The 16,099-nt window shown below is 43.6% G+C and overlaps 3 protein-coding genes across 5 annotated transcripts in view; 1 reads left to right on the forward strand and 2 right to left on the reverse strand.

Moving 5' to 3' along the window:
* The window catches only part of SLC12A7 (solute carrier family 12 member 7), a 919,795-nt gene that overhangs the window by 650,825 nt on the left and 252,871 nt on the right, over positions 1 to 16,099 (forward strand). The gene's annotated exons all lie outside the window — the stretch shown is intronic.
* LOC141144712 (uncharacterized) lies at positions 4,675 to 14,962 on the reverse strand. Its single transcript, XM_073630655.1, has 2 exons — positions 14,507 to 14,962; positions 4,675 to 8,554 (listed from the first exon to the last, which is right to left on the reverse strand). The coding sequence occupies exon 2, from the start codon at positions 7,408 to 7,410 to the stop codon at positions 6,241 to 6,243; it is 1,170 nt and encodes a 389-aa protein (XP_073486756.1). The 5' UTR covers positions 7,411 to 8,554; positions 14,507 to 14,962; the 3' UTR covers positions 4,675 to 6,240.
* Positions 12,333 to 13,892, reverse strand: LOC141145734 (posterior protein-like). The gene has a single exon (XM_073632623.1). The coding sequence runs from the start codon at positions 13,890 to 13,892 to the stop codon at positions 12,333 to 12,335; it is 1,560 nt and encodes a 519-aa protein (XP_073488724.1).

Below are 16,099 nucleotides of genomic sequence, written 5' to 3' on the forward strand. Positions count from 1 at the left end.
AAGGTTGAGAGGAAGAGAGCTGATGGTATATTGCTTCATCCTGAGACTGTGGTTGGGTTACAAGCCAAAGGCGCATGTGATCTCCTGACCAGAGATTAAAACAGCTGGTAAGAGGCGGTGGTTTTATAGGTGAAGGACTGTCCTATCCATAACACTATCTTTTGCGGTGGATTTTAAGTGTGATGTCACCTCTGCTTGGGATGAAGATGCATGTCATATTCTGATTTCCCTCTGAGGGATAATAACATCTGTTCAATCACTTATATGGACTCATGAAATATGTTTGCATTTATTTGGCTTTGATCTCATTTTAGCGCAGTTTTTCCGTTATATTATCTTGTTTAGTGTGGGTATCTCACATTTCTAACTGCTGCTTGATTTTTATACTCATATTTAATATAATAGACCAGTGAATAATTTCACCTGTCATAGTATTTTTGCTGACAGCGCTGTATTTTTACATATATTGCACAATGTCTCTTCTTTAGAGGCCCAAGATTAAAACGTTTCCTGCCAATGCTAGATTCACCATTCAAGGATTCATATGTTGCTATCATTGCCTCCTTAAGTAACACTTCCCCAAGTTTTTTTCATTTTTGTTGTCATTTCTCATAAATGAGGTCCTCCATCCCCCTTGTTAGCTGCTTTCTTCTTCTTTGGACTCTCTCCATTTCAAGCAGAGCCTTCCTGGGGACTGGTGACCAGAACTGAACAGCATTTTCAACATGCAGTTTTGTAAAGTGGTAGAATTATAGTTTTATCCCTTGAGTAAATACTCTTTTTTTAATGTATGCTATTAGTCTACTGGCCTTGATTGCATGCTGTTGCTGAATCTGTGACCTACTAGGACCCCCAGGTCCTTGTTCAGCTTTGTATGTAACGTGCATGTATGCTTTTAGCTCCCAAGTGCTTTGTATCATCAGCAAATGCTCAAATTGAACTATTTATCCCAACTTCTATATATTTATGAGGAAATTACAAAGAATTGGTCCCAGGACAGAGCCCTAGGGCACCTTGCTCACAACTCCACACCATTCAGAAACTATGCCAATATTCACCACCCTTTAGACACACTCCTGCAACCAGTTTTCCCTTAATTTGTTTCAGGACAGCACTTGAGAGAGTGACTCCTCCCTTTGCCAATAGGAAACACCTTTTCCACCAAATTTAAAAGGAGGCTCCTTCCCACACATTGCCAGTTTGTGTTTCATCCAGAGGGAACACTTCGTGGGGAGTCAGGGCTCTTTCCTGAAAGCCTAGGTTTCCTGCTCCACCAATGTTTTTTGCATACCTCATGAGAGCTGTTCCTCCCATTCCACAGCTATTGTCAGGTGCTGCTGGCTGGGCTCCTTCTCCCTCTCCATTTGGGCTCAGGGAGAGTCAAGGCTGCTGTGGGCATCACTCCTAGGTGGCGGCGAAGCACAGGCGGTCACCGTTTTTTTTTCCCGTTTCTCTTCAGTCCTTCACCCGTTTCCTGTGCTGCCGCCATCTTGGGGATGGCATGCTGTGCTCCATCCGCCGGAAGTGAGGCATCTGGAGGGGGTAGCGCCCACGAAGCTGGCGTACGGCGTCATTTCCCCCGGAAATCGCAGGGGGAGAAGGGAGGAACGGGGCTGGTGCTTATTTGCCGGTTCCGATCTGGCTCAGTGGCGCTATTGGAGTTTGGAACCGGCGTCCAGCCACACACAGCAATGCAATGCTCCTCGATGGAATCAGTGGCGGCAGCGAGTGGGACAGGCACCAGCAAGGCCCAGGTAAGGCGCGGTTGTATACTGTCCTCCTTTTACTGTGGGGTCTCTCTCCCCCCCCCCCCCCGGTGGCAGGGGCCTGTCTGGGCATATGAGGCGGCTTTGGTTCTCACTGTGCACCTGTGGTGAGCCTCCTTGTAAAAAGGACAGGTTGTCTCACTGGGATGGTTTCTTTTTCCTTATTTTGTCTCATGGCAGGCCAAGATCTCTGATCTAGTGGGAAAAAGGAAATGCCCTTCATGTAAGGCAAAACTACCTGAGGGATGGAAGAAGACTTTGTCACACCTGTATTGATTCACTAGTTAAAGAAGATTCTTCCGCTTGCAGCGATTTGATTGCATCTGTTAAGAAAGAACTTAATGCGACTATTCAATCATTTTGCTCTTCTCTAGCAAACCCATCCCTGAGTCAGCCTACTACCTCACAGTCCTCTCAGGGCTCACTAATAGTCCTGATGGTGGAGACTGAGGCATCTCTTACCCAAGAGGGACATTCCCCCTCTCAGTCTAGAGAAGAATCTGATGAGGAGGAGGAGGAGGAGGAAGGAGAAAATGTACCTTAAAAATATAAGTTGTCTTTAGAACAGGTAGATGGCCTGTTAAAAGCAATCTATACCACACTGGGTCTGGAAAAGGAAAGAAAGGCGTTATCTCTGCATGACAAAATGTATGCAGGGCTCAGCGAACAAAAAAAATTGCAACTTTCCGGTACACTCAGTTATTTCAGAGGCTATAAGGAAAGAGTGGACAGAGCCAGAGAGAAAACCTTTTTTCCCTAAAGCCTTTTGATGAGGACCCAGCGGCGGTTTGGAATAAAAGTCCCAAACTAGATCAACGGATTTGGCTAGGATGTGAGGGTATTAAGAGATCCCATGGATAAGAGGATGGATCAGCTGCTTAAAAGGGCTTGGCAATCCATCATGGGTAATCCTAAACCTGCCATGGCGACTACTGCTGTCTCCAGGAACATGGAGTTTTGGTTAAATTAACTTAAGGCCCATATTTCGGCAGACTCACCAAAACAAGAAATTTTGGATTCCTTCTCGACCCTGTCAGCCGCTGTAGCCTTTATTTCTGATGCCTCAGCAGAATTAATCAAAATGACAGCAAGATCTGCAGCCTTAATTAACTCGGCCAGAAGGGCTCTGTGGTTGAAAACTTGTCGGGGGACGCGGCATCCAAAAATAAGCTGTGTGGGATATATAGAAAAAAGAACATTAAGGCTATGGGGGTACCTCATCCTTATTCAGCTTTGCATAGATAGAGAACCAACATGATGTATTATTGCAGTACCAGAGAGGAATTTTACACATAAGTTAATAAAGAATACATTTATTGTAACAAAATTTACACATAAAAACATCCAATTAATTGTAAGGTTCAATACAATAGTTACAAAAGATATCACAGAGATGGTTGACGCGTTTCACTTAATTGCTTCTTCAGAACAGATTACTCAGTGATTTGCAACAACAGAACCTCATATTAAGAACCTGGAGGAGAAACACATGACACTGAGGATAGTTTCATGTCAAACAGGTATGGAGTACACATATCTCATGCAGGAAAATATCATCATAATCAAAATGTCCTCAGAAAAAAAAAAAACTATACTTAATTTGGCATACAAACTTACACAAGATAGCTTCACCTACTCCACCTGAAAAAGGAGAATCGATATGCCCATGTCAAAAAAGGAGGAAAGATGGCTGCGGGGATGCCAATACACCGCAGCCCCTAGGTGAGAACAATAACCAATATAATATTCCAAAATACTTTCATTCATCCAGCAATATATTAATATAAAAAAAATATGAGAAGAGTCCCTTATACTAACCTCTCCTATATAATAATGGCTCAATATTATTAGCTGGCAGGGTTCCAACCCCAAGAGGATAATATATATATATATATATATATATATATAGGACCCCTAAAAAAATCCACAAAATAACTCATATTAGAAAACTGAGAATATCCCCAAACACACACACAAAAAAAGGAACAAACAATAGAAATATTTATTAATGTACCTGGTTAGCTTATCCAAAGGGGAACAACTCCTATCATCCAAAATGCCGTCCCATGCATAAACACAGGTCTAGTTCAAAGGAAAACTTGCACCTAATTCTTATGAGGCCAGCGAGGACATTAACAGATCACTCCTGCTAGATCAGTTCTGCTAACAATGTCCAGCTATAAAAGAGCATAAACATAGAATTACAACAGGTCAGATGGAAAAAGACTTAACCATAGATTGCTCCAATTAACAGCCACCGTCAATACAGTAGCCTGTAAAGTCAAACTCACCATTCATATCTTTACACAGCAGAAAAGGTGCAGCTCACAAGACCACACCACCAACACTGACTATATAGTCAGCTTGGCTCCAAAAAGCAGCATTCAGCTGATTTCTCAGATCCACATCAGCTGAGGCTGTGCAAATACCGGAAAACGGATGCAGAGTTACTGCTATCCATAAGGCACCATCATACATAGAACGTCCCGTGCAGCAAAAACTAAACCAATACCAATACAAATACAGGCGCCAGTGGCATGACTATATATAGAAGAGATCATGGCTATTTAGCACACTATATAATAGGTTCCCAGGTAGCAACATACCTATATATATACCAGCCCATCATTAAATATACTGAATCCCTGTTGTACTAATATATGTCCTCACTAAACTGACCATAATGAACGGCAATTGGTGGATTCCTATTAATCAAAGCATGTTCTCATCATGTGGACGGTAATGACCAATGGGAACTGTAGTAAACAATATAATTATTAATATTATATCTGTGTATTAATTTGTCTAGTCCCTATAATTAGTCGGCCTATTAAACTCTGAGCACATGCTATTGTTAATATCACAATAATACCAGGTTAGCTATGAAACCAAACACACGGTGCTGCTAGTAAAACAAGTTACATTTATTTCCCAATAAAATAGGAATGTATTAAAACAGCATAATTAGGAAAACTAACATAAAGATACTACAAGAAATTGCAATATTACAAGGCCTACAATCATAACACAATACAAGATTGATACTTAGCACATCCTCCTCGCCTGGTCCTCAGGTCTTCAAGAGACTGTTTCTTTAGCAAACATTAACTTTTAACAAACATACCTCATCCAGACCCCCCCTTTTTGCCTGCCCAACTTTGCCTTTGGACGAATCACAGTGTCTCTGGGGCGTTCCCTCAATAGGCCATCATATGGTCCGCCCTGTCATAGCAGTCCTCTGGGGGGCAGTGTTGGCCCACGAATTGCCATCGTCCGACCGATGTCAGATTTCACAAACACCTGGGCCCTTGATTTCCTGTATCTCACCTCATCCATCATCCCTGTCAGTTTATCTGCCTTTGAAGCCTGGGTGGATAGTAGTTAATCAGGAAATTCCCATAGACAGATCGGAGCCAGCATTGTCATGCGCAATGGGAGCTCAACAGGCCACATTCCAACCTGGGAGGCCACATCCTGTCCTCCCGGAAGTGTGACACTTTCAGCCTTTTCAAAAACCATGTGAGTTTTCTTCTCTTAGGTATAGTAATGAAATATATGTACAAATACGATTTTCATGTTGTATTCCAACATATGCCGCTTTGCGCCTGAAGAGCGCATACCAGCCTTCTCCAGACACGGCTCCTATTGAACAGCCATAACTGTCTTAATGTGTGTTGCTCCCCAACATGTGTTTCCGAACCAGTACCTATGGAACAGTCCTTAACTGTGGTAACGTATTGCGGTTTTCAACAGGAACATCTATGGAACAGTCCATAAGGGTCTTGCTGTGTGTTGCGCCTCTCAACATAGGCCTCAGAACCAGCTCCTGTGGAACAGTCCATAACAGTCTTAACGTGCTGTGTTTCCCAACACGTGCCGCTTTGCTACTGGGTGACACACCAACATCATTCTTCCGTGACAGCTTCCATGTCACCACTCTGTGTCTTCTTCTCTCCAATATCTTCAGGACGGGGTGCAGTACAGGCAAGGGGTGTCCATCCATTCACCAACACACATTCAGAGCAACCTATCAACCAGCTTTCCGATATAGAGTCTCGAGGAGGGCCTCTGGCCCATGTTATTAGCCTAAAATACACCTTTATCACACTATACCATAACATGAAATCAACCCATTACCATAATATATACATATATACCTATGATCCATCAGACTACACATCCCATTCCCAACCTCCTATACCTCCTCACTGTAGATACGGGCCAGGATTAGGCAGGTTCGCTCACAATGGCCTTTCCTACCACAATTCTGGCACGTCAGTGGTATTTCAGGGTTCTGAACTGGCAGCAAAGCCTCTACCATATATGAAGAGACCTTACCATCAATTTGTCCCTCCACTTGTATAGATAAATGCGAGACTTTCCTATACAAATGTCCAGTCCAACAACACATACCAACTTGAACCAATGATGAAACTGCAGCAATAATGCGTAATATTACCACGGGATGTATCAATTAATTCAAAATACTGTTGGCCTTACTGGAATGTCTGAGTATTACCTCCCACCAAGACCCTCCCACATCATTTTCTAGTTGCTGTACTACCTCCTTTATTACATTCTGGTCATGGTAGATGGCTATAGTAGCATTAGCTCTCTCTTGCTGCAGCATCCTCATAAGGCTCTCATCTCTATCCCAATCTGTTAACCATTCCTGTATCTTCCTTCCCATACCAAGGTTCAGGGCTCTCAGATTAACAGGGCTGTTCTGGTTGACATCCACAGACAGATTGGCAATATGCGGTACCACATAATTCCATTCCTGTGTCTGGATTTCAGAGACACTGCCAAGGGTACACCATGCTCCTCTAGCTATTGTCAGGTTCACAGAACATCCTAGTTCCATGACTAACGATACATTAGTATCCTTTAGGACAAAGAAACAAACTCTCCTATGTCCCAAATAATACACCGGTGTTCCCTTTGAGGCAATGTTTTCCCCATCCAGAACACAGAGTGATGAATCTTCCCAACATTTCTCATCCACCACCGTGTATTGACCTGGCATACAAAGGATATCATGGTCATGCCTCCGACAGAGGGAAATATCAACCTGCCTCCAGCTCCCGTCCTCTCTGATTACATGTGGGTAAGTTAGCCTCAGATGCAACAAAGTAGAATCCCCAGTCACCAAGCCCATCGATATCACCGAATACACAGATTGAGTCTGCACTTCTGTATATGGGATCAATGAGGAAGCGTAACATCTCTCATAATCCAAATTAGTACAGCCTATCCAGGCATTCGACCACCAACTTGGATTAGTGTAAGAGATGTGCTTTGGTAAAATCTTACTGAACTGTGATGCCAACTCATAAGGCCACTGCCCCCCATACAGAGATTGTACAATCAGCTTGATATTGGTTGATAACTCCGCCTGTCCCTGCGTGCACGCCAGAGCCCACGACATATTTTTGCCCTGTGTCACCACACTATCTACCAACCTCTTAAAATGGCGGATAAAATCTTGAGCTACTTTTACCTGGGTATTTATGTGACGTTGTTGAATATTATCAAGAATGTCATTAATCTCTCTCTGAGCAACAAAGCTCTGCTTACTGTCTGAAGCTATAGCTGAGAGTTTGTTCCTCAGGAGATCGGTGTCCACTCCATTAACGACACCCATCCCAGCTCCTATTCCCCCCAATATAGTGCTGAATATATCCCTCCTCTTTCGTTGCTCCTCAGAAATAAGCGTCCGGCATGGACCTCATTCTGCGTCCGCCCATCTCTGGGAGCAAGCCACTGATATATTGACCGCACTTGATTCAGTGTATATTCAGCACATATAGGGTAATAGGATTTTACCAACCATTGCGAGACATTGAAGTGCCATGTGGTGAAGGCATACTGCATCCTGGTAACCAGCGTTTGGGACGAGCTCAGATCTATTTGTAGTGGTTCCCCTTTCTCTAACGGAGCATGCCCCTGTGTGTAGTTATTGGCATTACCTGTTCAGGGTTTTAACCTCTCAGGTGAGACATCAACCAGGCGTATCTCCCCCATGTCCAATTCTGGAGTTCCACATGTCCAGTAACCAAGAGCTTCTCTGTAGGACTGATAAGACCGGGATACCACCCCCACAAGGAAATTTTCACTCCATTGATGTGTCATCTGGAGCTCCCTAGTTTGGCCGACAGCCACCTTACTATGCCTAAGTGTCAGCCTCCTGGGCCTCTGCGCCCTATTACTTTGGTCTTGCCAATATATGCCACACACAAAAACATATTTCCCTTCTTTCAATTCTTCACCAAAAACCCCATATCCTACATCCCTTGCTTCCCAAGGTTTGGATAAATTGGAATTTTTCCCTAACCAATAGCCCGTTTCATTCATATATATATAGTTGCATCCACAAATGGCTGGAGGGCTTCCGGTATGATATTTTTCAAGTTTTGTTTATACGCACGTCCTTGAGATGTTGAGTTAGGATTAAATCGTCCAAAAGCAAAAGAAACTGTATTGCAACTTGCCATGGTGACCCCATTGGTAAGTCTCTGTTAATTTAGGACTCTCTGATGTAATCCTGACCTTCCTCCTTCTTTCACCTCCCCCCTGCATCCCCTTCTGGCCTAACAAGTCCAACATTGATGATGCAATTGCAGTTGATGCATGGTTTTCCTCAGGATTTCCCCTTTCCACATCATCCCCTGAATATTCGTCTGAATCAATTTGAGATGTTACATGGCTCAGATGGATCGCCAACACGACAATTATGATCCTTCCATCCATTCTCCAGAGACCTTGCCAATCTTTGCTCCACCGGAACTCTGGAAAAACAAGAACAAGAGCGGAATCAATACTTAGCAGTACCTTTTACACTGATCGGCATGAACCCACTTCTCTAACTCCCTCTTTTTCATGCCTTTTGCGCCCTTACTGTTAATGAGCCGCTTCACCTTGACTACCTGATCACTAAGGGTCATGGTGACTGTGAAAGGTCCAGTTTGCATCCCATGAAGACTTGGAAACAAAGTTCTTTATCATAACCCTGTCTCCAATCTTCAAGCTAATGGGAGGCCTCTCAGGCTGCTCCTTCTCTTTAGGTGCCATGTTACTTGCAGCGAATTGCAAATATCCCTGTAGCTGGGCCAGAAATTCGTCCCTTTCAGCACTCTCTCTCAAGGGGGTACTAAGTATTGGGTCTGCTGGATGACTGAGGTTCATCATTCTCCCCGTCATTAACTGATATGGGGTTAATGATGTACCTTTCGCTGTGGACCCTCGTACGGCCATCAGGATTGAAGGCAGATGAATCAGCCAGTTCTTTCCTGATTGCAGTACCATCTTTTTAAGCCTTTCCTTCAATGTTCGATTCATTCTCTCAACCATCCCCGCGGACTGTGGATGGGACGGTACATGGAATCTCTGTTCTACTCCCAGCAGCTCACAAGTATTTTTCATGACACTGCCGGTAAAGTGAGTCCCTCTATCGGATTCCAGGACCTTGGGGAACCCCCATCTTGAAAAGACTTTGGTCCACAAAGCTCTAGCCGTGGCAGTAGCAGAGTCCTTTCTCAGGGGTAAAGCCTCCACCCATTTTGAAAAGACATCCACCACTACCAGTAAATATCTGTATCCTCCAGGGGCACTTTGTAATGGACCAACAAAGTCAATCTGTAGGTTTTCCCAGGGCCCATTGGCTACCGGCACCCTTGCTAATACTGGTTTCTGTCCCTTTGGCCTAGGGTTCATCTGTGCACATATCAAACATTCTTGCACTACCTGTGAGATTGTGTTTCCCATTGTCTCCCACCAGTATCTATTTTGCATGAATTTTAAGGTACCCTGAACACCCATGTGGCCTGTTAACCTGTGATTTTCAAGGGCTAAATCCTTTTGATGCTGTGAGGGCACTACAAACCTTTGTCCTTCTGACGTCTCCCTTAACAGTAGATCGCCTTCTAGTACATAATTTTGGGGAGCATCTGGTGCTTTCATTTTAAGCTGCTTTTTGATTGAGCTCAAGGCCTCATCCTTATTTTGTTCATCTGCTAAACATGGGGTAGGCGTCCTTGGCACCGGCAGGAGTTCATGTGAACCTGCTTTCACCTCCTGCTCCTCAAAATTATGTTCCTCCCAGGCCTGTCTCCCTTCAGTATCATAGGGTGTCCACTTGACCCCTATCAGGGCTGCTTCCTTTGCCAGCTCATCTGCCTTGTTGTTGCCCACAGTAACCTCCTCTCCACCTCTTTGGTGAGCTTTCACCTTAATGATAGCCACTCTCTGAGGCTCCACACTTGCTCTTTCCCATATATCTCTTAGCACTGCACTATGTACCAAGTCTTTCCCAGAGGCATCACTGAAGCCCCTTGACTGCCACAAAGGCATATATTCAGTCAAAGACCTTGTTACATAGGCGCTGTCAGAGAATACGCTTATTGGACCTGAACTGAAATGTGTGATGGCCTCTCTTACTGCCTCCAGTTCAGCTCTTTGGGCAGAAAAGCTTCGAGGGCATTTGGTCATTATTTTTTCATTGGTCTGGGGGCACCACAGGGCATACCCTGTGTGAAACGTTCCTCCCTCCCAATATCTTGATCCATCCACCCAGATTTTAAGGTCTTCATTACCTGCTGCTAACCTGAACACCTCCTGTGTTCTGGTCCAATGTACCTCCCCACAGTCATGCTGCTCCCCCTCATATTGCATCAATTGTGGGAGAGTGTAGGTGGCATTGTGGGTCACGGTAAGGTTTCTGGGTGTTAAATCCACTAGCCACCTGGCTACCCTTTGGGAGGATACTCCACTGAGGGTACGTTCAAAAAAGCATTTTAATCGGAGAATGGGGAGTTTGCAGAATGATTTTGCCAAATCCCACGACATGCTCTGTGGCAAGAACTGCCCAGTGCGCTGCCAAATGGTTTCTGACACATTCATCGAATCCTCTCTCTACCAAGCTTAGTACCCTGGACCAGTATCCAACAGGTACCCATTTGCCCTGCCTCTCCTGCAGCAACACTGCCGTTATTGCTACTGCAGAGGCATACACTTGTAGTGCAAAGGGCAAATCGGAATTCGGATTGCTCAAGGCCGGGGCCTGCATTAGACTCACCTTTAGCTTGGTGAAAGCTTGCTCATGCTCTCCCAACCAGTCTAAAGGGTCTGTTTCCTTCTTGTCTCCTTTGAGAAAATCATATAGGGGTTTTGCCTTTTCCGCAAAGCCTTCATTGAAGTCCCTGCAGAAACCGACCATCCCCAGGAATTGTCTCAGCGCAGTCTTAGTGCTTGGTCTTGGCAATTTCCTGATAGTTTCACATTTGTTTGGGTCTGGAGTCCTTCCCCCCCTGTGAAACTATCACACCCAAGAAACATACTGAATCCTTCATCAATTGTGCCTTTTTGGGGTTTAATTTCAGACCTGCATTCTCAATTAGTGTCAGGAGTTCCTCCAGCAGAGCATAATGTTGCTCTTTTGTCTCAGTCTGGAGCAAGATGTCGTCCACATACTGAATGATGCATTCTTTCTCAGAAAATGTCTTCAGAATGTCCACCATACAGATGTGGAAGTATGTGGAGCTGGATTTGAACCCGTGGGCTAATCGACAGAATGCATACTGTTTCCCCTGAAAAGTAAAGGCCAGCTTGTATTGGCTATCCTCATGCACAGGAATTGAAAAATAGCCATTTGATATGTCAATTGATGAGTACACTTTTGCTGAAGGTTTCAGTGCTGTCGTCATGTCTGGCATCTTAGCAACAACATTTGTAATAGATGGGGTGCATCTGTTTAGCGCACGGAAATCTACGGTGGGCCTCCACCCCCCCCTCCTTCTTTACTGGCCAGAGGGCTGCATTTGTTTTAGATTGGCACTCTTTAATTACATTTTGTGCCAACAAATTCCTCACTGTGCTCTCTATGTATGGAATAGATTCGGGTGGAATTTTGTACTGACGCTGAGGTGGCAGATCAGGGCCCTCAATTTTTACAATCATGTTTGAAACTTTACCACATTGCGCTTTAGACGTTGCCCACACTTTATTATGTTGCCACAAGATTTTAGCCAATGTTTGGTCCTCTGTTTTCAGTAGTGCCTGTGGGTCAAGGATTTCATTTGTTTTAACTGATGTCACCTCACAGCTGTCCATGACCACGTGCACCTTGCCTTTGTATCTAGACCCTTTCCACAGTACCCAATTACACAGATCAAGAATCAGTCCATGTGTCCCCATTACATCAGAGCCCAAAATAGTGCCCTCTTGTGTTGGTGACAGAAACAAACTATGTTCTACACATAACCTCTCTAGTTCTATGGGTACAGGTATTGACTGCTCCGAAGGTACTAGTTGTCCTCCGAATCCTCTCAGGAGAATTTGTCTCCCCGTAGGATCCTTTTCAAGTTCGATATTTGTTACGCTGACAGCTGCTCCCATATCCAAAAGTATATTGGTGCGATGGCCCCCTACCGCCCCTTGGATACGTGGTCTGCTGCCTTTGTCCCTCTCCAGATGACATACTAGGGACAATACCGGGGCCTGACGTCCCTATTGTTTAAAATAAGGATTGGTTGAGGGTGGGATTCTATATTCCTTCTGGCTTTCTTTAACTCATTTCCCTACCCTTTGTAACTCCCTCAAAAGAGGACCATATACTGTAGCATCAGGTGCCTCGCTTGGCTCCTTTGCCACCTTATCTGGTCCAGGCTTTTGCCGTTCCTTCTTATGCCACGGTTTCTTCTCACCCGTGCTCCTCCTAGGTAATTTACAGTCCTTAATTAGATGGCCTGTGTTGCCACACCTGTAGCACTTGCCTGTAAATCTCACTCTCCCTTCGCTTTTAGCTATCTCTGAAATTCTTTTGTGGGGCCTATTGTCCTGCTCTGTCTCCCGAACCCAGTCCCTTAATGTGTTTAAAAAGGTCTGGTATGAGGTGGCATTCCTCAGTGCAATTCTGGTATGATAATCAATACATGTGCACTTATTAGCCATAGAACACAGGAAACTACCGTCATCAGGAGACATATCAGGACAATTGTATGTGGCCTTATAAATGGAGAGGTATTCACTGCAAAAGAGTATTGGATCCATTCCCCTCCTAAATTTCGTATTCTCTAGGGCGTCTGAACCCCTAGTATCTCTTCCTCCCATTATGCGCTGCATCTCCCTCATTCTATCTGCCGAGTTTCCCCAATTCGAGTTTAACTCGGGAGTTAGACCTCTATGACTCCCAACTGGTGGCTGCAGTTTTTCACACAGTTGCAATGGAAGCCATGCGCGGAGGAGTGCGCATGCATCCCTATTGTTTAAAATGTACTGTGCCACCACAGCCTCCCGCCTGTTTGAGAGACTAATGGGCGAAGCGCTAGTGTCAAATTTCCCCAAAATCTGGCACAGATTTGTGCGATCTTGTATGGAGAGTGCTGTGGATTGGGTGTTACCCTCCCTTCTTATAATTCCTAATCCTTGCCCAGTCCTTTCTGTCCCAGGAGTGAAGAGAGAAGAACTCTGATTTGGGGATTCTTCAGGATTGTCAGCCGAATATATTGGCTGTTGTTCGATTAGCCTCCTGTCTCCCAACTCCTGTGTCACAAAGGGATGTGTATCCCTATTAGCACAACAATGGCTGTGCACTTTCTCCATTGCCTGTGCTTTCAAGGATAAAATTGTATGATCTTTTTGGGCTAGCTGATTTTTACACTCTTGTAATTCTCTTTTAAACATTTCTATCACAGCTTCATTACCGGCCTCTCTTTGTCCTAAAGATGCGATACATTGTTCCCTTAGCATACACGTTTCCTCCAATTCATCCAATTTCTGCTCTAATGAACCATTCTCAATTACCAGTTGTTCAATCTCATCCCTCAGTTCATCACATTCACAAACGTTTGAATCTGTATTTGCAGCTACCTCAGAAACACCTTTACTCACTTCTATCTTAGCTATTAATTCTTTTTGTTCCGCAATCTCTTTCATCTTTAACAACACGCATACAGCATTGGCTAATCTCTGTTTCTTGCCTTTTTTGGAAGATTTTTTATGCTTTATGGCATCATTATGGGTATTACATTGTCTTAATAGATCATTGTATTGGTGTGTTAATGCATTCTCTTTTATAGACTCAAATCTAACACAACCATACTTGTTAACAAAACCTTCAATGGCTTCCATTGTTATGCTAATTCGCACCTAGCTATACTGAAGTTGCTTACACAATGCCCACAGCTAGACAACAAAACACACACACATAAAACTGTTTGAAAGCAAACTTTTGACTTGTAGTTCCACAATCAAGAGCAAAAAAAAACAAAAACAAAAAAAACAAATCCAAAAGCCGTTTAAAAACAACTTTGTTCCTTGCAGCTCTACAGCTTGCAAAACACCAGGCACACTCTTAGTTCAATGCCTTATTATACTCCCACTGATTTCTAAACCCTTAGATTGCAGGCCACATTGAACTTCTGTTGGAACAGAGCGCTATTTCACACTCACGTGGGGACCAAATAAAGATAAAAAAATACACTAGTAATGAAATTAATAAAAAAAAAATAAAAATGAAAAAACGAAAATCAATAAAAAAATTAAACCAAAATAAAAATAAAAATCTATGCTTCTCCCACTTTTTCCTCAAAGATGTGTGGTTTATCCTGTCAATCTGCAGGCTATATCAGTACCAGGGATGATCAATCCCTTCACTCACCAGTACCATTTACTGGCTACAGGCCTAAAACACATTAATGATACAAACGTTTAACATATATACATATATCAGCCGAAGATCTCACCAGGTTCTACGCGTCCGTCTTCCTGATTAAATATTTCACAGAATCTTCATGACCATCCAAGCGTGGTTTCAGAATTCGCGAGCCAGCGCCAATCTTGTCCACACTAGAGACGATTTTCAGTTCTGGGTGTATTTGAGCATTTATGCTTGCTTACAGGGTCTCAAGACAAAAAAAATACATTAGGTTTTTGTGGATTCTGTGTAAAACTAAAATTCACAGTCTGGGGTGCCAAATGTAGTAAACGATATAATTATTAATATTATGTCTGTGTATTTATTTGTCTAGTCCTTATAATTAGTCGGCCTATTAAACTCTGAGCACATGCTATTGTTAATATCACAATAATACCAGGTTAGCTATGAAACCAAACACACGGTGCTGCTAGTAAAACAGTTACATTTATTTCCCAATAAAATAGCAATGTATTAAAACAGCATAATTAGGAAAACTAACATAAAGATACTACAAGAAATTGCAATATTACAAGGCCTACAATCATAACACAATACAAGATTGATACTTAGCACATCCTCCTCGGCTGGTCCTCAGGTCTTCAAGAGACTGTTTCTTTAGCAAACATTAACTTTTAACAAACATACCTCATCCAGACCCCCCCCCCTTTTGCCTGCCCAACTTTGCCTTTGGACGAATCACAGTTCTCTGGGGCGTTCCCTCAATAGGCCATCATATGGTCCGCCCTGTCATAGCAGTCCTCTGGGGGGCAGTGTTGGCCCACGAATTGCCATCATCTGACCGATGTCAGATTTCACAAACACCTGGGCCCTTGATTTCCTGTATCTCACCTCATCCATCATCCCTGTCAGTTTATCTGCCTTTGAAGCCTGGGTGGATAGTAGTTAATCAGGAAATTCCCATAGACAGATCGGAGCCAGCATTGTCATGCGCAATGGGAGCTCAACAGGCCACATTCCAACCTGGGAGGCCACATCCTGTCCTCCCGGAAGTGTGACACTTTCAGCCTTTTCAAAAACCATGTGAGTTTTCTTCTCTTAGGTATAGTAATGAAATATATGTACAAATACCGTATTCATGTTGAATTCCAACAGGAACCCCCCCGACGCCTCCACCTCAACTCCACCACCATGGTGTGGTTAAGGAGACAATTAGTCTCCTTGCCCACAGATAGATACCATGCCAGGTGGGACCCGCCATGTCATAACTACGGTGAAGGCAGCCCCGCATCAATTCACATCCATACCATTCCAAAAAAAAAATTGCCAGAAGGCTGGGAAAGAATTCCCTAAGAGAGAAAAAATTGCCAGAAGGCTAATAAAGAATTCCCTAAGAGAGGGGAAAAAAAGAGGGGGGTAGGGGATAGATCATAGGGATCGATTCCATTGATATTCCACATCACTCAATATCATTAGACTCCTCCCAATCTATTTGCAAAACAAAATTAAATTTACAATATATACATTCCGATTTCGATCTATATACAATATTTCGGATTTATTATACCAAAAAGCGAAGATAAAGGGTATCAATACTGGAGAGTGGCACAGGAGTAAGGGGAGATGAGGGGTATCCATGCTAAGGAGTAATATAGGAATAGAGGGCTCATCTACACCCTCC

This window comes from Aquarana catesbeiana, linkage group LG05 (assembly GCF_042186555.1).
Source record: "Aquarana catesbeiana isolate 2022-GZ linkage group LG05, ASM4218655v1, whole genome shotgun sequence".
NCBI lineage: Eukaryota > Metazoa > Chordata > Amphibia > Anura > Ranidae > Aquarana > Aquarana catesbeiana.